The sequence below is a fragment of the Myotis lucifugus genome, unplaced genomic scaffold, assembly GCF_000147115.1.
Source record: "Myotis lucifugus unplaced genomic scaffold, Myoluc2.0 scaffold_39, whole genome shotgun sequence".
Taxonomy (NCBI): domain Eukaryota; kingdom Metazoa; phylum Chordata; class Mammalia; order Chiroptera; family Vespertilionidae; genus Myotis; species Myotis lucifugus.
The window spans coordinates 5,196,718-5,220,858 of NW_005871087.1; the positions used below are offsets into that span (position 1 = coordinate 5,196,718).

Here is a 24,141-nt window from a genome sequence, read left to right on the forward strand (position 1 = left end):
AATGAATGGGGTGTGTGGAGCTTAATATGTGTTAGGGCTGCTGGATAGAGTGAGTGAAAGTAAGAATATTCAAAATATTCAATCAAAATGTGGAAGAAGAGTAGTACTCTGGAAGGCAAATCACTGGAGGAATGGTAGAGTGTTAGATTGGATAAAGACTGGAAGGCTTTTAAAATAATGTCCAAGCAGTTGGAAATGAAAGGGTTATTAATCTAGGGGGAAAGGAGTTGTGGAGACAATAAGCTAGGGGATAAAAAGTACTATTCTAGGAAGACTAAGAAAGATGATTCTAAGGTTTTGCAATTGGGGAATAGATTATTTTAACAGAAGCTGTGAATTCAAGACTGAGTGATTTTTTTTTTTTTTTAAATTTGGAGAGGGACTATGGAGGATGAGGAATTGAGTTTCAGTCATGTTTATCTGTCAGTAGCAGTAGACCACAGACTTAGAAGCATTCAAATGTAGTATTGGCACATAGGACAGAAGTCAAAGCTTTAAGTTATTTTTATTTTTCTCCAGCTTCCAAACTACAAAAACTTTAAAGGAACCATCCAAGAACTTGGTCAGAACCAATATGCAGTCAGTGGTGAAATTTTTGTGGTGGATAGAAACACAGTAGAGATTACAGAGCTTCCAGTTAGGACTTGGACACAGGTTAGTATAAGTATGTGAACTGTCTGTAAAGCGGGATTGCATTAAGTAGTTCTTTCTGGTAAGAATATGCATGATTCCATCTTTGTTTGCTCTAAGTTTGTATAGTGTTTTAAAATTCCTGTATACATTTCTGAACCATTCTATTGAATTTGTGCTTTGAATATTTAAATGTAATTTTAAAGTTTTTTAACTTAGCTTAAGTTATTCAACATTTAGATTTTTAAAAAATATTTTTATTGATTTCAGAGAGGAAGGGAGAGGGACAGAGAGCTAGAAACATCAATGAGGAGAGAGAGTCATTGATTGGCTGCCTCCCGCATGCCCTACAATGGGGATCAAGCCTGCAACCCAGGCATATGCCCTGACCGGGAATCGAACCGCGACCTCCAGGTTCATAGGTCCAAGCTCAACCACTAGGAAAGCTAGGCTTAAGCTACCCTTTAAAGAGACTATTTGTCTATCTTGAAATGACTAGAAGAGTATGTAAGAAATAGTTTTGAACCCTTATAAATATGGCCAATATTCATGTCAGACTCAACTGTTATAAATCTAAAGGTATGCATGTCATCTCTTGTCAGTTCTAGTTGATATAGTTAACTCTGAATACAGTTCCCTCATTGTCTTTATACCCTCAGCCTTTCCCTTGCCCTGTGGAGTATTAGCAGATCAGAACCATTATCTTGCATATCTTCTTTCACTATTGAGATGACCATATACTGTCTCCTATAGTGACTGGGCATGAGATGACAGTGATGGAGGTTTGCCTCCCCCCGACCCCCCACAGGAACTGATAATTGTTTAAAAATTGCATGTCTTGTGGTATAAGAACATGAGTGTGTCATGAAAAGCATTACTTATTGTTAAATTTTTTATAGGTATACAAAGAACAGGTTTTAGAACCTATGCTAAATGGAACAGATAAAACACCAGCATTAATTTCTGATTATAAAGAATATCATACTGATACAACTGTGAAATTTGTGGTGAAAATGACTGAAGAGAAACTAGCACAAGCAGAAGCTGCTGGATTGCACAAAGTTTTTAAACTTCAAACTACTCTTACTTGTAATTCCATGGTAATTATTAAGATTTGCTATTAATTTAACTTTTCTCGCATGCCATATGTTGGATTTTTGTAATTGGTTTCATGATGGGAGTGGCTATAGTTAACTCTGAATACAGTTCCCTCTTCTCCCCCCATACATTTTTTGTACATTTATTTATTTTCCTCTACTGTTATCTACTACTCTTAATCCCAACTGTGCATTTGTGCATCTGTGCTTGAACATTCAGGATGCACATACTGACTAAAAGTTAGTTATGAGAGTGATTGTTGCACGCTTTTCATCTGCCTTATGCCTGTCCCATTAGCATTTTAATTATGAAGTTCTTATCTCCTCATAACTCCAATCTGCCCTATTAAACTTGTGTATTTCTGTTTATATATAGTTGTAGAGGAAGATAGGAAGTTAATATGTATGATTACCCTTGTTCCATCCCCATCCATTCCCATTAGCTTTTAGATTTAAAGAAGAGTAAAAGAAAAATACAGCAATTGTACAGTGTCTGAGAAAGAGTACCATAAAAAATGTCAAGAAAAGCTGACGGAAAAAAGAAGTAAAAGGATAGAGAAGAAATAAAATTTCAAAAAAAAATTGAAGTTTGGGTGAATTATAGCACAATTATAAAAACAAAGAGGCAAATGCACATGCATTGAGTATATAGGGAGAGAGAATTTGTAGATTTAAAAATTTTAAAGTTAGAGATAGAATATGTTTATTTTTAGTTGGAAACATTTTTTTCTTAGGTGGTTTTATAGCCACATTAAGTTAGAACCTTTTTAAAGAACCTATATTTATCTTTCAAAATTATTTTTATTTAAAATATTTTCCCAGTTTTGAGAATTGAGTTCATCAGTTTCTTAGAGTCACTAAAGGAATATTTATAGAAATGTACTTAGTAGTTTTGGCTTTTAGGGGTAGTGTGTGTTTTAATAAGTGTATTATTATTTTAAATACTGTAGATGTCACATAAGTTAAAAATACCAGTACAGATTTATGTAATCTTCAAAAATTTTGTGTTTTGCTTATTAGGTACTCTTTGATCATATGGGATGTCTGAAGAAATATGAAACTGTGCAAGACATTTTGAAAGAATTCTTTGATTTACGATTAAGTTATTATGGTTTACGTAAGGAGTGGCTTGTAGGGATGTTGGGAGCAGAATCTACAAAGCTTAACAATCAAGCTCGTTTCATTTTAGAGAAGATACAAGGGAAAATTACTATAGGTAAGACACAACTTTTAAAAATTTAAACATTAGTTAAAATGGAAAAAATCTTTATTAAATAGAAGACATTTTTATCAGTAGAATATAAACAAATACAAATTGAATCTCTTTTCTTGATCCTAACTTTATTTTTCCCTCACATAGAGAATAGGTCAAAGAAAGATTTGATTCAAATGTTAGTCCAGAGAGGTTATGAATCTGACCCAGTGAAAGCCTGGAAAGAAGCACAAGAAAAGGTAATCATTTGCAGAACAAGACATTCAGAGAAGCTTTTAAAAGCAACTTCCAAAACAAACAAAAAACCCAACCCTTAAAATTTAAATTTAGTACTGCTTAAGGTGTTAAGTTGTCTGTTTGGAGACTGAAGTCTTCTGTTTATCCACAGAACAGATACAGTACAGGAATTTGCAGTGCACACCCACCACAAAGCACTTGGCCAGTGTGACTCAACCAGGGCCTGGAGAAATGACTCCAGGTGTGAGAAGGTAGCTCAGTCTCCTTGGCCTTTTTTCTGAGCCTGCCATTAAAGGGTGTCAGTTATGGTGGTGGTTTTTGTGAGCTGCATGCATATTATCTGGGAGCTATACTGGTAGTACATAAATAAGTTTACATTGGTCATTCTCTGGTCACAGCATCGTAATCCAGTCACCATTCACTTGATCTGGTTTCAATTTTTTCTGGGAAGAGTAGAGACAAAATGTTCGATCTTATAGTATTAATCGAGCACCATCTGTATTCTGTCCTGTGCTTAGATCTTTGGCTGGAGATTTAAACCCTGGAACTTGAGATTAAAAGTCTGATGTTTTAATTAAATTGTCCATTTTAGATCATAAAGTACTAACATTAGTTCAGTGAATGGAATATTGAACTTTGAGATTCCTCTCAAGAATTAGTTTCTTGCTGTCGTGCATAATTAAAGGAAAATTTTAGAAAGGCAATACAACATTGTGATTGAGAACACAAATGTACAAAAGGAAGAAAATTGGAAATGATTAATTTTTGATACTTAATTAGACTATTGTGTACATATGATACTGTGTTAGCATCTTTAAAATATAGTTATGATTATGTGACATAACTTGAACTGAAACTTTAAACTTCCCTATACTTATGAGTTCTCAACCATAATGTTTTTCAGATTTTTCATCAATCTGTATTGAAATGCTGCTTTCATTTACACTGTTATAGCTTTTTTCAAAGTTAATAGAATGCTATATATTAGAATGAGAAAAATTTGAATAAATTATATATTTTGCAAATCATAGTAAGATAATAGGCTTATTCATCATTTGAGGAAAAAGGGGTAGGATAAGATGGGGAGCATTCAGAATTAAGATAACCTAACAAGCATTTGCTTTCCTTTCAATGTGTTTTATTGCATTCGTAACCCCCAAATTATAGTTTATATACTAATTTGCCCTTCTGTATCACTGTTAGTTTAATTTTTGTCGTAAAAAAATCAACTAGTGAGCTAATGAATTTAATGCTTAGTTTTAAAAGATATGTGTTTAGAGTTTGAGAATGCCCTTCTGTTGGAAATAGACTTCATAGATAAAACCTAGTACTTGGTTTTAATAATTCATTGCCACCATCAGAATTTGCTCAGCATCTTGATCATGGGTTCATTTTGTGGGTTCCATTTGTGGGTTCAAGTAACAAAAGAAGCACCCTTAAAAGCCTGTCCTATTGTGTAGAATTTGGAGAAGAATTATAAAACAGATAATTAGAAGATTATAGTATTTTGTTTTTTTTTTCTTCAAAATCATAGTAGAATTTGGTCATTGAACCTTGAAAAGTTTATTTATATTTTTATTTCTGAAAGTATCCTTAGTCACCTTCATGTTAACAATGATAGATAAACATATTTTAGAGTGCTCACTAATAAATAATACTCCAGTGTCATAAAAAAAACCTAGAGCAAATATACTTGTAAAGTGTGGGTCTAAGCAGGATTTTATGACACTCTAATAGTATTTTTTAGTAGTGTAACAACCTAAATATTCCATAGCAGCACACTGTTTCATGATGAACTTTTAAAAAACTTATCACAAGTTATCTAGGTATCTATTAATGATCTGTCAGCCGAACAACAGTATTCCTTATTTGGCTGCTGTTGCATAATTTTACAGTTTGTTTATGTAATGCGGCCTCTTGCTTTGCAATTTTTTACTTTTATCCTTTTGTTTCTAAAGTATACTTACTTAAACTTGACTTCGTTTATATGTATTATTTTACTGAACATTTTAAATTAAATTGTAAAACTTTTTTTTCTCTTTTGGTTACCAAAAGTGAACTTTTTTGTTTAATGGAGTGTCATGGTTAACTCAGTCATTTTTAATTATCTGAGTGCCTTAAACAATTTAGATGCAGTTTTATGTAATGGCTGTTATTATTTTAAAAGATTTAAAGGTAATGTCACCTACAATTTCTATTAAATTCATTGCATTTTGAAATTTGGTATTAGCATGAGGATTTTTTATTGCAATCCTTTCTTGTGAAAAAGGCCTTATGAGTCAAACTTTAGAATAGCCCTCATAATTCAGACTCTTACTCAACAGCTCTTAAATTCTTAAGTGAATTTTCTTAGTCCTTACATGATTAGTCTTTCTTAGAGAATTTTTATAAAGAATTCATCCTTAGAGAGTTGACTGTACTTTAGCATATTTAGTATAACTGTAAAACATTTTTCACAAGTGACATTTATTTTGGGTTTCAAATTGTTCATTCACTCACTGATATAAAAATTTGACAAGATGCAGTGATAAAACTTTAGTTCCACTCTATTAATTTTGTGTCTTCTCATTTTGTGAATTATAGTGCCTGGGCAATACAGTTAATTTTTTATCACATTCCTGGATGAATAGGGACTGAATATACCACTCCTTTTGAAGACTTTATTATACATTTTTAGAACATTTAAGCTTTTTATAGGAAATATATTTTTAGGTAATTTTGCAGATAATCTAAAATAACTCCACTAACTGAAGATACAGCACTAAGAATATAGCATTAATGGAATTTTAAAATCCTTATTCAATAAAATTCAACAATGATTTGATGCTATACAGGACTTTAATACAAAGTTTATTATTTTTTACAGGCAACAGAAGAGGAAGAAACACAAAACCAGCATGATGATAGTTCCTCTGATTCAGGAACTCCTTCAGGCCCTGATTTTAATTATATTTTAAATATGTCTCTGTGGTCTCTTACTAAAGAAAAAGTTGAAGAACTGATTAAACAGAGAGATTCAAAAGTATGAACTTTTGTGGGTTAAATAATTTGAAACTATTTCAGTGCTATCCATAGCTTTGTTTTTCTTTTTTCAAAAAGAAGTATTTTGATTTACCGTTTATACATTTTTTTCTATTATCGGATGTTTAAAATCATACTACTTTTTTTATCATAGGGGCGAGAGGTCAATGATCTTAAAAGAAAATCTCCTTCAGATCTTTGGAAAGAAGATTTAGCAGCATTTGTTGAAGAACTGGATGTAGGTTAAATCCCTAGTATCTATAATAATAACAGCGTAATATGCTAATTAGACCAGACATCCTTCCAGACATCCTTCCTTGGGGGGGGGGGGGGGGAGCCGCAGCGGGTGGGGGCTGCGGCGCTGCGAGCAGGGGGCTTTCACTTTTAATCTGTCACTTTATTTTATTATTTGATAGTTAGCAAAGTAGATCCACACAATGAATTTATTCTGGATACGGTTTTGTTACATTGAAAGTATTTAGACTTAATTTTTATGTTGATCAGTGTCATTTAAGATCAAATGATAAAACTAATTGAATCTCTATTGTATGTTGGCACTGTAATCCTCAGAATGACTCCCACCACCAAAACAAATGAGAGAGGTTATTTATTATTAACCTATTATATAGATGAAGATCCTGAAGCTTAGAGAGGTTAAGTAACTGGCTTAGAGAGGAATTATATCATTATGGTTAAGAGCAATTATTTATCCTCTCAGTGTCCCAGTTTCCTTATCCATAAAGTGGGGGTCACATGATTTTTAAAGTCTAGCACATAGTAGGTGCTTTATGAGTTACAACTGTATTTACCAAGGATTTATAGCTAATAAGTGGAAGAGCTAAGATTGAAATCGAGATCTGTCTGATTTCAAAGCTTATGTTATTTCTGTTAAGCTATCATGTTACAAGGATTTCTTAACTCTTCAAAAGATTAAGATGGCCCTTTTAATTTTCATACTTTTTGACTTTAAGAACAGGTTTTTTTTTTCTGTTATGGCTAAAGCAATAGTAAAGAATAACTTCGTACTTAACTGCCTTTTTGTATGATTTGCTAGAATTCTGATGATACCACATCAGAAGTCTTGATTTCATAATACAACATAGGGTCCTAGAATTGGAGGAGACCATGTAGGTCATTTATTTACTACCCTCTTGTACTACAAATGAGAAGCTAGACAGACTTGGGACTACAACCCAGGTCTTCTATGTAGAATTATTATTTTTCCCATTACTTTATCTTAGATCACTTGAAAGGAAAGCTTTATCCCTACTGAGTGAATAAAATTAGTTTTAATTTTTATGCAATAGGTATTGTCTTTTCTAATGTTATGTATGCACCTGTTCTCACTCCGCCTCCTTTATAATTATATTTCAGAAAGTGGAAGCGCAAGAACGAGAAGATTTAATGGCTGGAATGGCCGGAAAAGCAGTAAAAGGTAAAGTTGGGAAACCTAAGGTGAAGAAACTTCAACTGGAAGAGACAATGCCCTCACCTTATGGCAGGAGGATAGTTCCCGAAATCACTGCTATGAAGGCAGATGCTAGCAAAAAGTTGCTGAAGAAGAAAAAGGTATTACATATCTCTTGTTTTAGCTTGTTGGTAGACTCCACCTCCATAATGATGTATATATGTATTTTAATTTCACTATTTGCTTAAATAATGCTTTTCTTGTTTCTAATATATTCACTTGTGATGGGAAATCATTTGTTCTATGAGAGCAGTTGACCCAAAGGAGGAAAACATTAGTCAAGGAACCACATATGTAAAGAGTTACCTACTTGATTTCATTTTTTAAAGTGAGAGAGAGAAATACTCTACTCAGCAGCATTCTAAATGAAAATCATGGAACAACAAAAAATATATATATTAAATTTAAAATATAAACTTTATTACTATATCATGACCAACTAAGAAAGTTTTACAGTGGAAAAGGATTTGTTTGGCTATTAAAATAAGCTATCATGTTTTACTATTTATTTGTTTTTACTATTAGTTAAAAAAATCATCAAGTACATCTTATGTCATTGGCATTGATTGGTACTATTTAGGATTTAAAAGTATGAGACTTACACCCTCCAGCACATGGGCAAGAGTTAGCTAGAAGAAGGAAACATTGAGAATATTGTTCAGAGCAGAGGAAACAGGAGGGCATGATGTTCTGAAAGAGAGAGGCTAATTTTTATGCCCATATTGATTTTAGAACTCAGGCGATAGATAGGTAGGTAGGTAGGTAGATAGATAGATAGATAGATAGATAGATGTGCCCAACAATGTAATTAGAGCTTGGAAAATGAGCCTAAGAGCTGGAGTGAGAGATTGGTGTGTTCTCTGTACAGAGCTAAGATTTGAAGTATAGAAGCACTGTGATATCAGAGAGATCACTCTCTGCTACTGTTCTAATAAACTGAGGTCTCTACTGCTTCCCTCTTACCTGGCTCCCCACCACACACAGGTTAATGTAAACATGCACTTGCTTTCTCCTTAGGGAAATGCCTCCTCTCCTCTTTAGTTGGTGTGTGTCAGGTTTAGTTCTCAGCACTGTTCTCTTCACCTTACATAGTTCTCTTGAGTAACATAATCTATGCCCAGAGCTTTTCCCACTCACACAGTGACTCTTAAATCTATGTCCCTAAGCTTCTCAGGAGTGCCAAGCTACTATAGCTATTTAAATGTTCAAAGCCTTTCAAACTCAGCATTTTTGAAACTGGACTTATCCTAATTTCAAAACCACTTTTTCTACCTCTGTACTTTATCTCAGTTACTAGCAACATCAGCCATCACTAACATAAACCAAAAACTTGGGAATTTTCCCATATAATCAGTAACTAAATTATACTGACTTCTTGTGAAGCAATTCTGAAATCTACCTCCTTATCTCGGTTCCCATTAACACTATCTTAGGATTTGATGTTTTCTCTGAGATAATTTAAAGTTGTCCTCTTCACTAGTCTTCCTATCTGTAGTCATCTAATCAGGACTTCTACCTTTTTCCACTTTGTTCCTATGGCAGGAGGATTTTCTAATCTCTTACTACTAGAGTGATACTTCCAAAAACTAAGTCTGATTATTATACAAATGCTTAAGAGTTTTCAGTGACTCCCCACTGAATACACACAGACTCCTGTACACAGTGATTTAGCCCCTGCATGCCTCCCTGTGTTTCTGTATGACTAATCTTTCCTCTCACCTTGTCTTGAATCCTAGCAGACTATTTGTAGTTCTCTAAACAATGTGGTGATTCATGCCTCTGTGTCTTTTGCCAGGATGCTCTTCCTTCCTTCCTTCTTACCTGGCAAACATGATTACTTCAAAACCCATCAGAAAGGCCCCTCATGGAGTCTTCCCTGACCTTGCCCTAGGCAGAGTTGCTCACTCCTCCCTATGGGTCACTGTTATATTTATTTGTATTGTAATGACTTGTATCCTCTCTCTCAATAATCTTAGAGTCAGAGGACTTTGTCTTATAATGCCTAGCAGTGCATGACTTGTGTTTCTTATTTTCCTTCAATCTGAAGATTTTTTTCTAGTATATAGAGACCAGAACTATAGCAACTTATTTTGTAGGTAACTTTTGGTGTACTTAGCTATTGGTCTTAATGCCCCATTGATAATCAAAAGCGGCCTTATTTTTTTTTATGGTTGCTTTTAAGTAGCTGTCATCTCATGGTGCGTACCAGAAGATTAGAGTGGTAAGCAATACGATAAAGTAAAATATGGTCTGATCAAAGTTATCTGTTAAGACCTCAATAGAATTACATTTTATTTATTTTTTTACTCACCTAATATGAAGAAGCAATATATTGGCTGGAAATGTATCTCTAAAGTACATATTATTAATTTAACTTTCATTTTATTCATGGTTTGATTTTTTTTTAATGTGTAGGGTGATCTTGATACCACAGCAGTAAAAGTGGAATGTGATGAAGAATTCAGTGGAACACCAGTAGAAGGCACAGGAGAAGAAGCACTGATACAGGCAGTGCCTATAAATAAAGGTCCCAAACCCAAAAGGGAGAAAAAAGAGCCTGGTGAGGATTTTTAAAGTATTATTTTGTGTGAAAAAAATCTGTATATATAGAGTATTACCAGATTCTTTTGATTGTGCTTTTTTTCCTAATAGTTTAATATCTCCAATGTTCATTAACATTTGTTATTTTATAATAAACTTTTCATTATAAGTTTTATTTTTGCTAACAGCATTTGTATAAGTGTTGATCCATGTATCATTGTTGTTCTTTTGGTTTTAGGTACCAGGGTGAGAAAAAGAAAAGCATCTACATCATCTGGCAAACCTAGTGCAAAGAAAGTGAAGAAACGGAATCCTTGGTCAGATGATGAATCCAAGTCAGAAAGTGACTTGGAAGAAACAGAACCTGTGGTTATTCCAAGAGATTCTTTGCTTAGGAGAGCAGCTGGTATTGATACATTTTATATTCATTTTACTGTATGTTGTAGTTCGACCAAGTTAGTGTTACTCATATAAGTTGGTATTGTTAGTATTAACAATATAACTAAAGGGCTAAACCATTAGTGTTTCAGAAGTTATAGTTCAAGAAGACAGAAATTTCCTTACCAAATGATTTTTTTCTAGCAAAGTTGGACATAAAACAAATTTCCCTAAAATGAATCATGTTTTCTTTTATTGTTTCTATTAAATTTATTGGGGTGACATTGGTTAATAAGATTATAGGTTTCAAGTATACATTTCTATGATACATGATCTGTATATTGCATTGTGTGTCCACCACCCAAAGTCAAATTAATACTGATGTTTATTATCAATAGTTTGAAGATTTGGTTAAAAGAAAAAAAGTATTTTGGTAGTATCCCAAGAGTGGTGGGTCAATAGTAGTACTTCATAGTTTTGTTTTTGTTTAGTTGTCTATCCCTTGTATCTGTAAGGGAGTCTGATTCCAGTCACTTGGCATAATTTAGATAATTGCAGTCATAGCCTGCAAATTTCCATTTTTTTATTATATATATTGCCGTTAAGCATGTGATTTGATCATGTCTGAATATTCATTAACTTGAAGTTTTCAAATAATTTAAAACTGATACATGTCCTATTTTATAGATTCTTCTCAAAATTTAAGTCCTACCTAATTTATGTAAAATAAATAATAGAGCATTATGGTTGTTTTACCTTTGGGAGATACTTTTTAAATTATATCTCAGGCCTTAAATTTTTGGTTCTCTAATCACAAAGTGATTGAATTTCTTTTCCTAATGTGTATAAGTAGTGCAATATATGTGGATTTTACAATGTGCAACTTAAGTTATGTGAAAATTAGTTTATTCAGATTATGTGTTTTCCATATATCTGGAATGAAGTAAAAACTTCTACGGTATCCAAATGATTTTTAAATTTTATTTCATAGCATATGCTAGAAATTATAATAAAACTTATTTGTAGTATACCAATGTGCCTTTTCCAATAGCAGATACCTTTTTAAATACATTATATTATTATCTTGCATATTGAGATCTTACCTCTTTTTCTTATTCATCTGAAAAATTACAATCTCTGTTATTTTGTAGTAAAACTACCATGAATAGAAGATAGGAGTTTTGTGGAAAAGGTTAAGAGAAAGATTTGCACTTTTTAAAGACCTGTAAACTTTGTAATTGCAGAAATGGGAAATCTTATATTCATAGTCACTTTTACATAGGCCATAATAACTACTTTCCTGTTTTTAAGTAATATTTAAGTATTATTCTAAAAATTAATCTCATCAGTTTATGCTCTCCTAATATATGCAGCATTATTATTACCCCATAGCCTCCTGAGAATTACAAGATAGATAGATGTTAACACTATCAAAACTGAGGCAAAATTATTGGCGTTTATTCTCTAAATGCTTATCTCTTTTTTTCTCGAGTATTTTTTAGAAATAATTGGAATATTTTTCAAATGCATTACTCATCATATTTTATGTGGATAAAGCTGGATTTGATTATAACATTAACTTTCACTTTTCTCCTAGCTGAGAGGCCTAAGTACACATTTGATTTCTCAGAAGAAGAGGATGATGATGCTGATGATGATGATGACAATAATGACTTAGAGGAATTAAAAGTTAAAGCATCTCCCATAACAAATGATGAGGAAGATGAATTTGTTCCTTCAGATGGCCTAGATAAAGATGAATATACATTTTCACCAGCCAAATCAAAAGCTACCCCAGAGTAAGTAATGAAGCAACTGCTACTCAGTTGTATGGTACAGTTTGATTAGGCATCCATCAAAGACCTTACTGTAAACTTTGGATAAGAAATTGTTATTCTAGGTAAGGTCCGCTTCATGAAGCAGTAAATTTGGTTAATATTGCAGCTGTTGACATAACTGTTGCTATAGTTTTAGAACATAGGTTGGCAAAATTTGTTCCATTAAGGGCTCAATAATAAATATTGTAGGCTTTGCAGACCATATAATCTCTGTCACTACTATTCAGTCTTGCTGTTGTAGGAAGAAAACAGCTATAAACAATATGTAAAAGAACAAGTGTGCGGTTTCCAGTAAAACTTTATTTACAAAAATTGGCAGCAGGCCTGTGGGACATAGTAGTTAATAAATCTTTAGAGATGGGAAGTTTAGTTTTCTTTCCTAATTTTGGCCTTGATTTTTCTTGCTTCTGATGAGTCTGAACACTAACATGACTAACATGTAGGATTGAAGTGTATGAGCTATTTAAGATTTTTTAAGGAAGTATTTTACCACATGCAGTCTAAGATAAAAAATAGGATTATTGCCTACTCTTGTGCATATTAGAAACAAATGAGAGAACAATCTTTTGTTCTATGATTATAATCTTGCAGTATATACTATATATAATTTGTCAAGGTTGAAACCAGATATTTAAATTATGTTGTGGTGTTTAATTTTTCTTTCTAACAGAAAATCTTCACATGACAAAAAACCTCAGGATTTTGGGAATCTCTTCTCTTTTCCTTCATACTCTCAAAAGTCAGAAGATGGTATGTTCATTTTGTCTTTTCACTGGTTATATTATTGCTGTGATTTAGTGGGGAAGAAAAAGAAACAGATAACTCATTATGTCATGATTTAATTTCAGGATGTTTTTATGACTAGATATCTTGTTTTCTTTTTAACATTTTTACATTTTCCTCAATGTAATAAGGTTTATTTACTTTTCCTGAGGTTATTCCCAACTCTTTGGTCAAAGTGGGCATTATGGAAGCACTTAGGTAGATAGGCAGATGCTAACCAGTGTGAGTGTAGGGAGTATGGGTGTAGAGGGGGTGTTTTAATGAGAGAAAAAATGTAGAAAGAAAATTTTAAAGATTGAAATCTTATTTTCATGGCAACATGAATGTATACATGATAGTTTTTTTAAAAAGTTACAAGGGTAGCAATGTACAGATTTGTTTTACTAAACCGAAGCAAATTTAATCAGGGTGTATATTTTTTATGACCCGTATTTTTGTGTGTGGAATTTTTAAGATCAAAACAATCTGGTTAGACTGAACTGACTGTCTTGAATTTTTTAACACACATAGATCTTGTACATGCTCTGTACGTGTAGATAGATTTGCACTTTTTTGTTGTTGTTAATCCTCACCAGAGGATATATTTTTGCATTGATTTTTAGAGAGAGTAGAGAGGAGAGAGACATGCATCAATTGGTGGCCTCCCAAACATGTCCAGGCCTGGGATTGAACCTGCAATCCAGGAACATGCCCTTGACCCAAATCGAACCCGCAGTCCTTTGGCGCACGGGCCAACGTTCCAATCACTGAGCAACATTAGTCAGGGCTAGATAGATATACTTACTACTCTTACATTTGATCATTATTACTTTAATTCTTGAAATGGTTAATAGCATTAAATGTGTAGATACTAAAATAATCACAGTGAGAGTTTTTTCGTATCTCACTTTAAAATAAATCAGTATTTATTTTTGAATTGGTCAGTTAACTTTTAAATGTTTAGCCTTTGGGACTATTAAAAAATTCATTATGCATTTCTTTACTGTTTTAAAACAGTTAACATTTTTGAAATATATTTTTTATTTTCAGCTGTTTGTATATTGTGGATTATAAGATCACAGAATAGAAACTTGTAAGATCAATTACCTAGCTAAAAAGAAATCATCAATAAAAAGAATCAAAGTTTAATTATTAAGTGGTCCTTACAGAATCTCTTTACTGAAAAAAAGCTTTGTAATTTTTAGATTCAGCTAAATTTGACAGTAATGAAGAAGATTCTGCTTCTGTTTTTTCACCAACATTTGGTCTGAAACAAATAGATAAAGTTCCAAGTAAAACAGCAGCTGCTAAAAAGGGTATGTACTATATTTGATTTTTGTAAGCATTGCATAACCATGTAGTTGATGTCAAAGGAAATGTAATATAAATTGAAACTAGTTGCACTAGGACTTCACTAGGCTAGTTGTCAAGTATAAATGTGTATAAGGAGAATCCCTCTTGTTTTCTAACCATGTGAGGTAATTAGCAATGATTTTAAGACTGATATAATAAAATAATTCCATGCATTGATACTAAAGATAGTATAGATAGTAAAGTAGATTAAAATTTTATTTTGCTAGTAGCCTGACTGTATTATCTATGCAGGTCATGTCTTAACTCCTCTATGTGGAATGATTGGTAAGTTTAGTTGGGGTCCTCTTTTTCTTTGAGTCATAGAATGTCTTTCTTTTCCTTAGCCTTAAGATTGTCTATGAAACACTAAGTTGATTCATGAATTTGTTACTAGTACTAAGGTACATACCTTGGTATTTTTTAAGAAGGTATTAGTGCTTTGTGTTTAAAAGATAATTGCGGAAGTAAGTAAACAAACAGTATGGATTGTCCCTTCAGGATCTTAAAAATGCACAATAGACAACACTATTATAGAAACACATGTATTAGATGTAACAGAACAACAACAAAAGTCCCTACTTATTCTGAATGTACTAGTGAGCAATTAGGTGCCATTCCCTTACCACTTCAGTGCATATGAGGCATGTCTATATTTCTTTGCCTCGGGACTTTCTATTGCTATGCTGGAATATTAACATTTCCCCACGCAGCCACCTCTGTGATTGAGGAAAGCTGGTCTGCAAGTATCTTACTGCTCTTGACCCTCTGGGATACGTCTTTTTATATATCCCAGAGAGTCAAGAGATTCTTCTTGGGATTAAGCTCCTAGATTGATGACAGGCTTGAATTAACTTACCCATTACTGGCTGCCCTCTCTTCATTGTCTCATTTTTGTACTCTTTTTCCTTTACTTCTCAAATAAATACTTGAATCTTTGTCTTATAATAAGGTGGGGTCTACTTCTGAGGGACTCAAATCCAGACAGGCTCTATAATTTTCCTCTCAGTTTTTTATCTTCATATTAGCATTTTATAACAACCCTGATAACTTGGGAGCCATATCAGTTCTTTCAACATATCAACCTGTTTCCTTCATCAACCTATTCACTCTTATTTAATCTAAAGAGTTAAAGTTTAGCATTAACTACAAAGATGGCGTATCACACCTGTCCTATTCGGTTGTTTTACCTGTAGTTAAACTAGCCTTGTCAGTTGAATGGGAGATTCAGGGACCTCAGCAAGCCCTCAACCTTCCTTCAAAAATACAATTTCCACAACAAACCATTTTAAGGAGAGCATGCTTCATGTCCCTCTTGGGGGACTACATAAATTATTATAAAAGTTAAATTCTGTAGCTCCAGTAAGTTTACAGCAAAAAGGCTGCTCACAGTACTCAGATGTCTGCCAATATTTGCCCAGTAGAGTTGAAAGTGCAACTTGCAATTAACACTTGCAAGCCTGGAAACTCTTCTGAAGATAAAAGGTGATCCCTAGAACATCCTGCTAATCCAAGCCTATACTTCTGCTAGGAGCTGCTGTGGCTGCCACTGCTATAAGAGTGTGGGCTACTCCTATTGTTCTAGTGAGGGGGCTTAACATCTCAAATTGGAACTGGGAATACATTTTCCATAAAAGCGTAGGTTTTGTTTTTTAATAGGAATGGCTATGGCAGCGGTTCTCAACCTGTGGGTCGCGACCCCTTTGGGGGTCGAACAACCCTTTCACAGGGGTTGCCTAAGACCATCGGAAAACACATATGTAATTACATATTGTTTTTGTGATTAATCACTATGCTTTAATTATGTTCAATTTGCAACAATGAAAATACATCCTGCATATCAGATATTTACATTACGATTCATAACAGTAGCAAAATTACAGTTATGAAGTAGCAACGAAAATAATTTTATGGTTGGGGGTCACCACAACATGAGGAACTGTATTAAAGGGTTGGGGCATTAGGAATGTTGAGAACCACTGGTCTATGGTTAATATATATTTTTTCAAATTAGATTTTAATCACCAAAGTGATTAGTGGTAATTTTCACATGGACTGTAAATGAAACTGAAAAACAGAATTCATCAAAACAAGTGTCTTTGGGGCTATTGTCTACTTTTCTAGAATTTTCACATTTCTTTCCATGTAAAAGTGCCAAGTCTGAATTCCAACTTAATGGGAGTGAATCTGTTTCTATTCCTATAATATACTTTAAAAGTTAGAACTTAATATATGGTTATACTTGGGTTATAATTAATATGTCAAATAGTTTTTTGTCCTGACTATACTGTATTTTTTACTGCTTTTTAAAAGCTATTGCTTAATTCATTTTAATGGCCCTTATTTAAAACATCTCACTTGAATTATCAAAAGGCAAATTACGCATAATTAAATAAAAAGCATTTTATCATCTATGAGAAATTGTTTGCCTCTACATTGGCACCAAGTGGAGATAAACCATTTTATTACTTAAGGCAACTCAATTTTAGATAAGCTGTAAGAAATTCCATTGTTTTAGGACTCACTTCAGCTTGGTTTGTTGGTAAGTATATATTGATCTAAGCAATGGAAATTTGCTTAATAGGAAAGCCATCTTCAGATACAATGCCTAAGCCCAAGAGAACTCCAAAACAGAAGAAAGTAGAGACTATGAACTCTGACTCGGATTCAGAATTTGGAATTCCAAAGAAGACTACAACACCAAAAGGTGAGGATTATTTCTGTGTAACCCTCAAACATGCCATGTGGAAAACATTTAGTCTCCTCTACTCTTTGAAATTAGAAAGACTGGGTGTACCTATTTTAAGTTGTTTTACTCCTCAATGAGCAATTTAAGAATCAGTGCTGAATTAATTCAAAGGGAAGTATAGCAATTTGCATACCTAGGTATGGTTCAAAGACCCCCATGCAGTGGTCTCATTGGAAGTAGTTACTAAAATGGTAGATGAGAGTGTAACACCCACTGGAGTAGGCTGGAGCTAGGACTCCGAGAGCAGAGCTTTTTGCTGATCTAGGAAGTGAAATAGCTGTGCTCAGGTAAGAGATGACTTTCTATAAGGGTAGCTGTTCAACCTTTGATCCAACTGACTGATCGTGTTTATTTTATTTCTAAAAGTGGCAGTTAGGATAAGGATACAGACCTATAGGGAAGCAAGAGAGAATAACAAAGTGGAAAAGAAACATTGTGATTGGGGAGGTCAATACTTAAGGTGTGCATGGTTTAAAACCTTTATAAATACACTAGTGACCCGGTGCATGGATTTGTGCACATTGAAAAGAAATTAATTAGAAGGTGGCTGGCGTGACAGGCCGGACATGTCTTGGAACCAACCTCCTGTGGTCCCTCCCTGGCCGTCAACGCCATGGCTCGAAAGGTGTCTGCAGAGTGAGTGGGGTCCCTCGGCCTGGCCTGTGGGGATTGGGCCAAAACCAGCTCTCCGACATCCCCTGAGGGGTCCCGGAGTGCGAGAGGGCACTCTGCAAAGTTGCTGTCCTACAGGGTGTGGATCACAAATGCAAGTGTGCAGTAAACCAAATTCGGGTCCGACCGTGCCCCAGCAACAACATAACCCACTGCCAAAGTGGAATCATGCTTTCTCCTCTCTGGTTTTGGGGTGCATCACCTGAGAACCACCACTGCCAAGTCACGGCAGCTACTGCGTTGAGGGTATGCCCCCTGGTGGTCAGTGCACGTCATAGCAACTGGTCATTCCACTGTTCGGTCGATTTGCATATTAGCCTATTATATAGGATGTGCCAATTCATTGATTAATTTGATCAAGTATCTAGGCTATCTTTTCTTACAATCTAGTTCAGTGGTTCTCAACCTTCCTAATGCCGTGACCCTTTAATACAGTTCCTCATGTTGTGGTGACCCCCAATTTCATTGTTACAAATTGAACATAATTAAAGCATAGTGATTAATCACAAAAACAATATGTAATTATATATGTGTTTTCCGATGGTCTTAGGCGACCCCTGTGAAAGGGCCATTTGACCCCCAAAGGGATCGCAACCCACAGGTTGAGAACTGATCTAGTTGGTCATAGCTGTTAAAGAAATTTTAAAAACTTAGAATTGCAATTTAGTTCCATTTTTTTTTTTACTCACTGGAATCACTAGAATGGAGAACATTTAAACATTACCTTTTCCTCCTCCAATGATGAGAATAAGAAATTAGGTAGATGAAAGAAAATAGGCTGCATGTGGTAATTCTAGGTCTGAGAAGGAATAAAGATTTGATAGATTATTTTACTGAGGGTTTTATTCTAAGATTGTGCTACTTAAAGTGGGATCTGCAATTGGTTGTTACTAATGTGCAATAAGTAAAATTTAGAGTAAGGATTTAAACCTTTAACATAAATTATAACGTATTACATTTTAAAAAATATTGGCCTATGACAAATTAGAAACTAAATTGTTTTTCATCACAATTTAGAAAGCACTTTTTAAAGAGATTTTCTTTTCAGGTGCAAATATTTTCTTTCATGTATTAGGAGCTTGGTCATTAAAATTTGTCATGAGGACCTTCCAGTTAGTTTAAATATATTTGTGAAATACATTTAGTCTTGTCAACTCCAGAACTGAAATGATGCTGACGAATTGTTTCTACATCATTCATGTTAAGAGATCAGGGGATGCCAAAGAAGTAATGTTTTTATCCTTTTATATTGCACTTAACCTTGGGTGAAAAAACCTTTTGTATAATTTTAAGGTAAAGGCCGAGGGGCAAGGAAAAGGAAAGCATCTGGCTCTGAAAATGAAGGTGATTATAATCCTGGCAGGAAAACAACCAGACCACCAAGCAAGGTAACCAGAAGCATCTGTGTAATGCTGGTTTTGTTTAAGATGATCTCTAACTGGCTTAGTTTGACTATTAGTATAATGTCTTCTAATAACTTTAAACCTAGCTTACTTATCCTTAGGGGACTTATATATGGGTAAAGAATTATCCAAGTCTAGATCGATATAATTAGGGCTATTTCTTGGATCAAGTATGGTATAAATTATATACTATCTGTCTAAAATATTACTGTTTTCAGACCAAATAAAGGCTATTTCTTTATTTGATCAGGGCTAATTTAATCTTTAACTTAAACTCTCCCAATTAGTCCCACCAGAAGTACACTATCTCTATTAGGTTAATGAAAAAGCATCAAATATCCCCCCCTTTTTCTCTGTCGTCCATTAAAATTTTAAAATACAAACATAGGTGATTTTAGCTTTATGTTGCTTTCACACTGACCTCTTCCATCCAGTTTTCTTCTAAACCTCTGGTCCATCTCAGTGACTCTTTTTATAAACATAGTGTGCAGTACATACTGTGCATAAGTCTTGTTTTCCTCTCATGAATTCATAGGTACTTACAAATTAGACAATTTGAATTTTTACTAATCTGGTCATGGTGCATATTTGCTGAGTGATATATAAATTCTGAAAGAAATAAGTAATGATCAGTAATATAAGATTACTAGGGTGGCAAATTATTATACTTAATCCTTTTTTTTTTCCTTCATGAAAATGAATAAGTAACTGGTCTTACCCTTGAGTTAACATTACAGTTCTAAATTTAAAAGCACCATTATTTATAATTCTCAGATGTAAGTGAAGTGTAAGGAATGAGTTCTTTTTAACACTAGTCTTTTGTTTTCTTTTCTTAACTTTGGGCTTTTGAATCTATTGTTTTAGAAACTGAAGAAAACTTCTTTTGATCAGGATTCAGATGTGGACATCTTCCCATCAGACTTTGCTTCTGAACCACCTTCTCTGCCACGGACTGGTCGAGCTAGGAAAGAAGTGAAATATTTTGCAGAGTCTGATGAAGAAGATGATGTTGATTTTGCAATGTTTAATTAAGTGCCCAAAGAGCACAGAAACATTTTTCAACAGATAACTTGTGTTGTCTTTTTGTCTTCTCTGTCTCAGACTTTTGTACATCTGGCTTATTTTAATGTGATGATGTAATTGATGGTTTTTTATTGTGGTAGGCCTTTTAACATTTTGTTCTTACACATACAATTTTATGCTCTTTTTTACTCATTGAAATGTCATGTATTGTCTGATTGGCTTGTAGTATTGTTATAGATTGCCGTGCATTAGCACAGATTTTAACTGTCATGATTGCAGACAACAGACCTGCTTTTTGAAATGAAATTTAAACATTAAAAATGGAACAGCTTTCTCTGTCTCTTTACTGAAAATGAAAGTGTAGTGAAAGCTCCCACACACCTTTAAAATAAATATATTTTATTCTTTGCCAGGAGACTCCATGGAAAAAGGTAAACAGTATATGAACATAGAAAGCATTGTTAAACAATCTCAATGTACAAACAGAGCCAGTGAAAATACATCACAGACTTGCTAAAATATAAAAAAAAACAACACCCACTAGTGCTTAAATGAAAACTAAGAAACTGACACTTGTATCTGTTAACCACTCTACCACAGCTTTCACTCTGCTTCATAGTGATTGAACAAGGTCAAAGAATACTTATTCTCTGCCCATGCCATGGGAGTTAGTGTGAGCCCCTGGGCATCAAGAAGGCTGGAAAACCCCCAATATCAGGCATGAGTCGGGAAGGACCCTAGTTACATGGTACAGGTGGTAGACCAGCCTGTTAATTATACCAGAAATTATACCAAGAAATTTCCCTAATGGCTTGTGAATAGGTAAACAAAAATTTACTAACACTGAAAAGTGTTTTTGCCTTGGAGGCTATCATTACGGTAAAAATGTATCTTTTTTAAAAAATCGTGTAGTTGTCATTAAACAAGTAATAAACCACTTTTAATTTAAAGTGACATTAACAGTTGAACAATGACATTTGATTAACTGAACTGGCAGTTACACTGATACAGAATTCTCTTCTGCTAGTACAGTGAATTGTATATTTTTACTGGGCAACATGAAATCAAGAGATGCAGTTTGAAGCATCAGAAAGAGCAAGGACAAGCTTCCATACTAACTAAATTAGAGTATCTTTAGCCTTATCTTGTCCTACTGTACAATAATCCCATTTCCTTACCTTGACGTCTTGATTATTCTGTGAAGGCAAGACAGTTACCTTTTGAACCTTTCTTAGCTGGACATGTACAGTAGTCTGTTCCATAACCTTGGTGTCTTGGCTATTTTGAGTATGCAAGACAAAAGGAAAGCACCAAACATACAGTATAGAAAGAACAGCCATATTTCTGTATGTACAAAGTCTTTAGAAACTTAACCAGGGCGTAATCATTTTGACGGGGTCTTTGCCATGCAAACTTGAGTGTTCAAAGAAGAAAATAGAAGCTTTTAACTGGTTTCTGGTTGCATGAAATGGCTGATGTTTAGAATTTAAAAAGTTTGTATTTCTAGGTAAGTTAGACAGTGAGGAGTATAGTATATATGGATACATACGAAAACATCTTGGTCCTTCTTGAGTTTTAATATATTTTCAGTCCAAAAACTAAGCAGCAGTAAAAAGGTATTTTTTTTTCTTTCTTGCATTTTAAATCCCGGAACTGAAGGTACTGGGGAATGTTTGAAGTAGCTGGGAAGTGTCTTATTGCACCAGTGGTGACTGACTGACACCGCTGTTTTCCACTGAGCTGGGTGAGATGCTGGGACTGTGCTCTGCTGTGTTCCCACTTGAACTTGGGGTCAAGGGTTCATGTCCTTCAGAATTCTCCAGCATTTCCTGAATGAGAGGTGGCATTGATCCAGGAATTTCCATTTTCAAGGTAATTACACGTTCTGCACCTTTTAAAAAGAGATAATAGGAATCTGGTAGAGATAAGGAGTGAAGCTGCATAACTAGGGATCAACCTTCATCTACTTGAACAAGGCTGAAAATGGTGCTACGAAGGCCTCCCCAAACCTATGCTGATTTCACAACATTAAAATACGTTTATCTATAGATATGGTGACATGTTTAAATTTGATAATTCCATACCTCAGTTTCAGGAGACAAGATTGGTATGTATTTGCTTAACATAATTTACAACGAGAAGTTCCTGATAACAGAAACAGTATATATTTTGAAAATGAGACGGTTGAAAGGACACCAGTAACCAAAAAATGAAGGAAGTGATTTGAGTGGTAAAAGTGGGGCGAGCATCAATTTGATGTAGCACTGCACTGTCCAGTGCGGCTATTTAAATTTACATTTGTTAAATACGATGAAGAGAACAGTGCCTCAGTTGCAGCAGCCACATTTCCAGTGCTCGAGAGCCACATGTGGTTAGTGGCTACTGTATTGCACAATGCAGAGCACAGGATATTTCCACAATCACAGTAAATTTTATTAGCACTGGCTTAGCCAGATACAGGAAATGACCATATTAAGTTAAACAGCCTCACTGTTTTAAAATTAAAGACATCATACTTATAAGGTCAAGCACTGTTTGCCTCTATCCTTAATCCCATGCTGGGGCTGAGCTCAACATCTCATTGAAGAAACTTTAGAAGGAGATCAAGGATTGAGACTATCAAGCAGGTTCACTGTGCCTCGAAGCCCTTCCCCGAACGCGAGTTTGTTCCTTGGTTCGCCAAGGTCTCCAAGGGACAGCGTGTGCTAATGGGAAGGAGAATGACAACACTTGGTACTAGGGGTGGCTACTGAGTTTTCTCTACCCTCTGCCAACACTCAACTGTCACAGGGCTCTGGGCACAGGCTTCCATACTAACTAAATATAATTGCTCAAACTGCCCCATAAACTGAAAATCACTAGGCCAAGAATACACCTCTCAGGAAGGCAGCAGTGCCTTAGCTTAGAAGTGTGCGGAAGTAAATCTGCCCATACACAAGAGAGCAATGGCTACACTGAGAGAAACTTCACCAACAACGATCGTAAGTACTATTCATTTTTCTTGAGGTTTGGATGTTCAGGTAAAACGAGTCAAATTTACATACACCAGAGCATCTGTAGAAAGCTGGAGTGAAATATATAAAACTAGAACATTAAAAAGCTTGCCATATTGTACATTCTTTTTCTAAAATCCTCACCCGAGGATATATTCTACTGACTACAGAGAAGAAGGGATTGAGACAGAGAAACATCGGTCAGTTGCCTCCAATATGCACCACCGCTGGGGATCAAACATACAACCTATATATGTGCCCTGACCAGAATCAAACCAGCAGCCCTTCAGTACATCAGACGACGCTCCAACTAAGTGAACCACACGACCACGGCTATATATCCATTCTCTTGAAAACAGTTTTTCTAATCCTTGGTCACCTGAATTTTAAAGCTCTCATCATCTAAGATTGAGTAGGGTAAAATTTCAGGTTTTCTTTTCTTTGTAAGGGTGGGTACTATTTCATTCCTTTTGATTTCAATGAGAAGTACATGCTAAAACAAAACCAACAAAAAGGCAGCTATTACCAAACATCCTGAATTAAAACATGGGGTTTAGAAAAGCAATACAACCTGCTCAGGACTGCTGGCTCCATGTCATATAGACAGCGCAGACTGGGGACGTACCTTTACCCACGTCATATAGACAGCGCAGACTGGGGACGTACCTTTACCCACGTCATATAGACAGCGCAGACTGGGGACATACCTTTACCCACGTCATATAGACAGCGCAGACTGGGGACATACCTTTACCCACGTCATATA

General features: G+C 34.6%; 2 protein-coding genes across 3 annotated transcripts in view; one reads left to right on the forward strand and one right to left on the reverse strand.

Moving 5' to 3' along the window:
• Positions 1–20,713, forward strand: part of TOP2B (DNA topoisomerase II beta) — a 52,667-nt gene extending 31,954 nt beyond the window's left edge. The window contains exons 22-37 of the mRNA XM_023752915.1: positions 520–654; positions 1,530–1,730; positions 2,748–2,943; positions 3,088–3,179; positions 6,044–6,199; positions 6,353–6,436; positions 7,573–7,767; positions 10,082–10,226; positions 10,446–10,613; positions 12,183–12,384; positions 13,094–13,173; positions 14,391–14,501; positions 14,791–14,823; positions 17,120–17,242; positions 19,250–19,344; positions 20,224–20,713. Coding sequence (XP_023608683.1) covers positions 520–654; positions 1,530–1,730; positions 2,748–2,943; positions 3,088–3,179; positions 6,044–6,199; positions 6,353–6,436; positions 7,573–7,767; positions 10,082–10,226; positions 10,446–10,613; positions 12,183–12,384; positions 13,094–13,173; positions 14,391–14,501; positions 14,791–14,823; positions 17,120–17,242; positions 19,250–19,344; positions 20,224–20,391 — 2,184 coding nt within the window. The 3' untranslated portion in view covers positions 20,392–20,713. The remainder of the gene's footprint in view (positions 1–519; positions 655–1,529; positions 1,731–2,747; positions 2,944–3,087; positions 3,180–6,043; positions 6,200–6,352; positions 6,437–7,572; positions 7,768–10,081; positions 10,227–10,445; positions 10,614–12,182; positions 12,385–13,093; positions 13,174–14,390; positions 14,502–14,790; positions 14,824–17,119; positions 17,243–19,249; positions 19,345–20,223) is intronic.
• A 51-nt stretch (positions 20,714–20,764) lies between these two features.
• RARB (retinoic acid receptor beta) overlaps positions 20,765–24,141 on the reverse strand; it is a 153,573-nt gene continuing 150,196 nt past the window's right edge. For both annotated transcript variants that reach the window (XM_006087607.3, XM_006087608.3), the window contains exon 8: positions 20,765–22,273. In XM_006087607.3, coding sequence (XP_006087669.1) covers positions 22,077–22,273 — 197 coding nt within the window. In that variant the 3' untranslated portion in view covers positions 20,765–22,076. The remainder of the gene's footprint in view (positions 22,274–24,141) is intronic.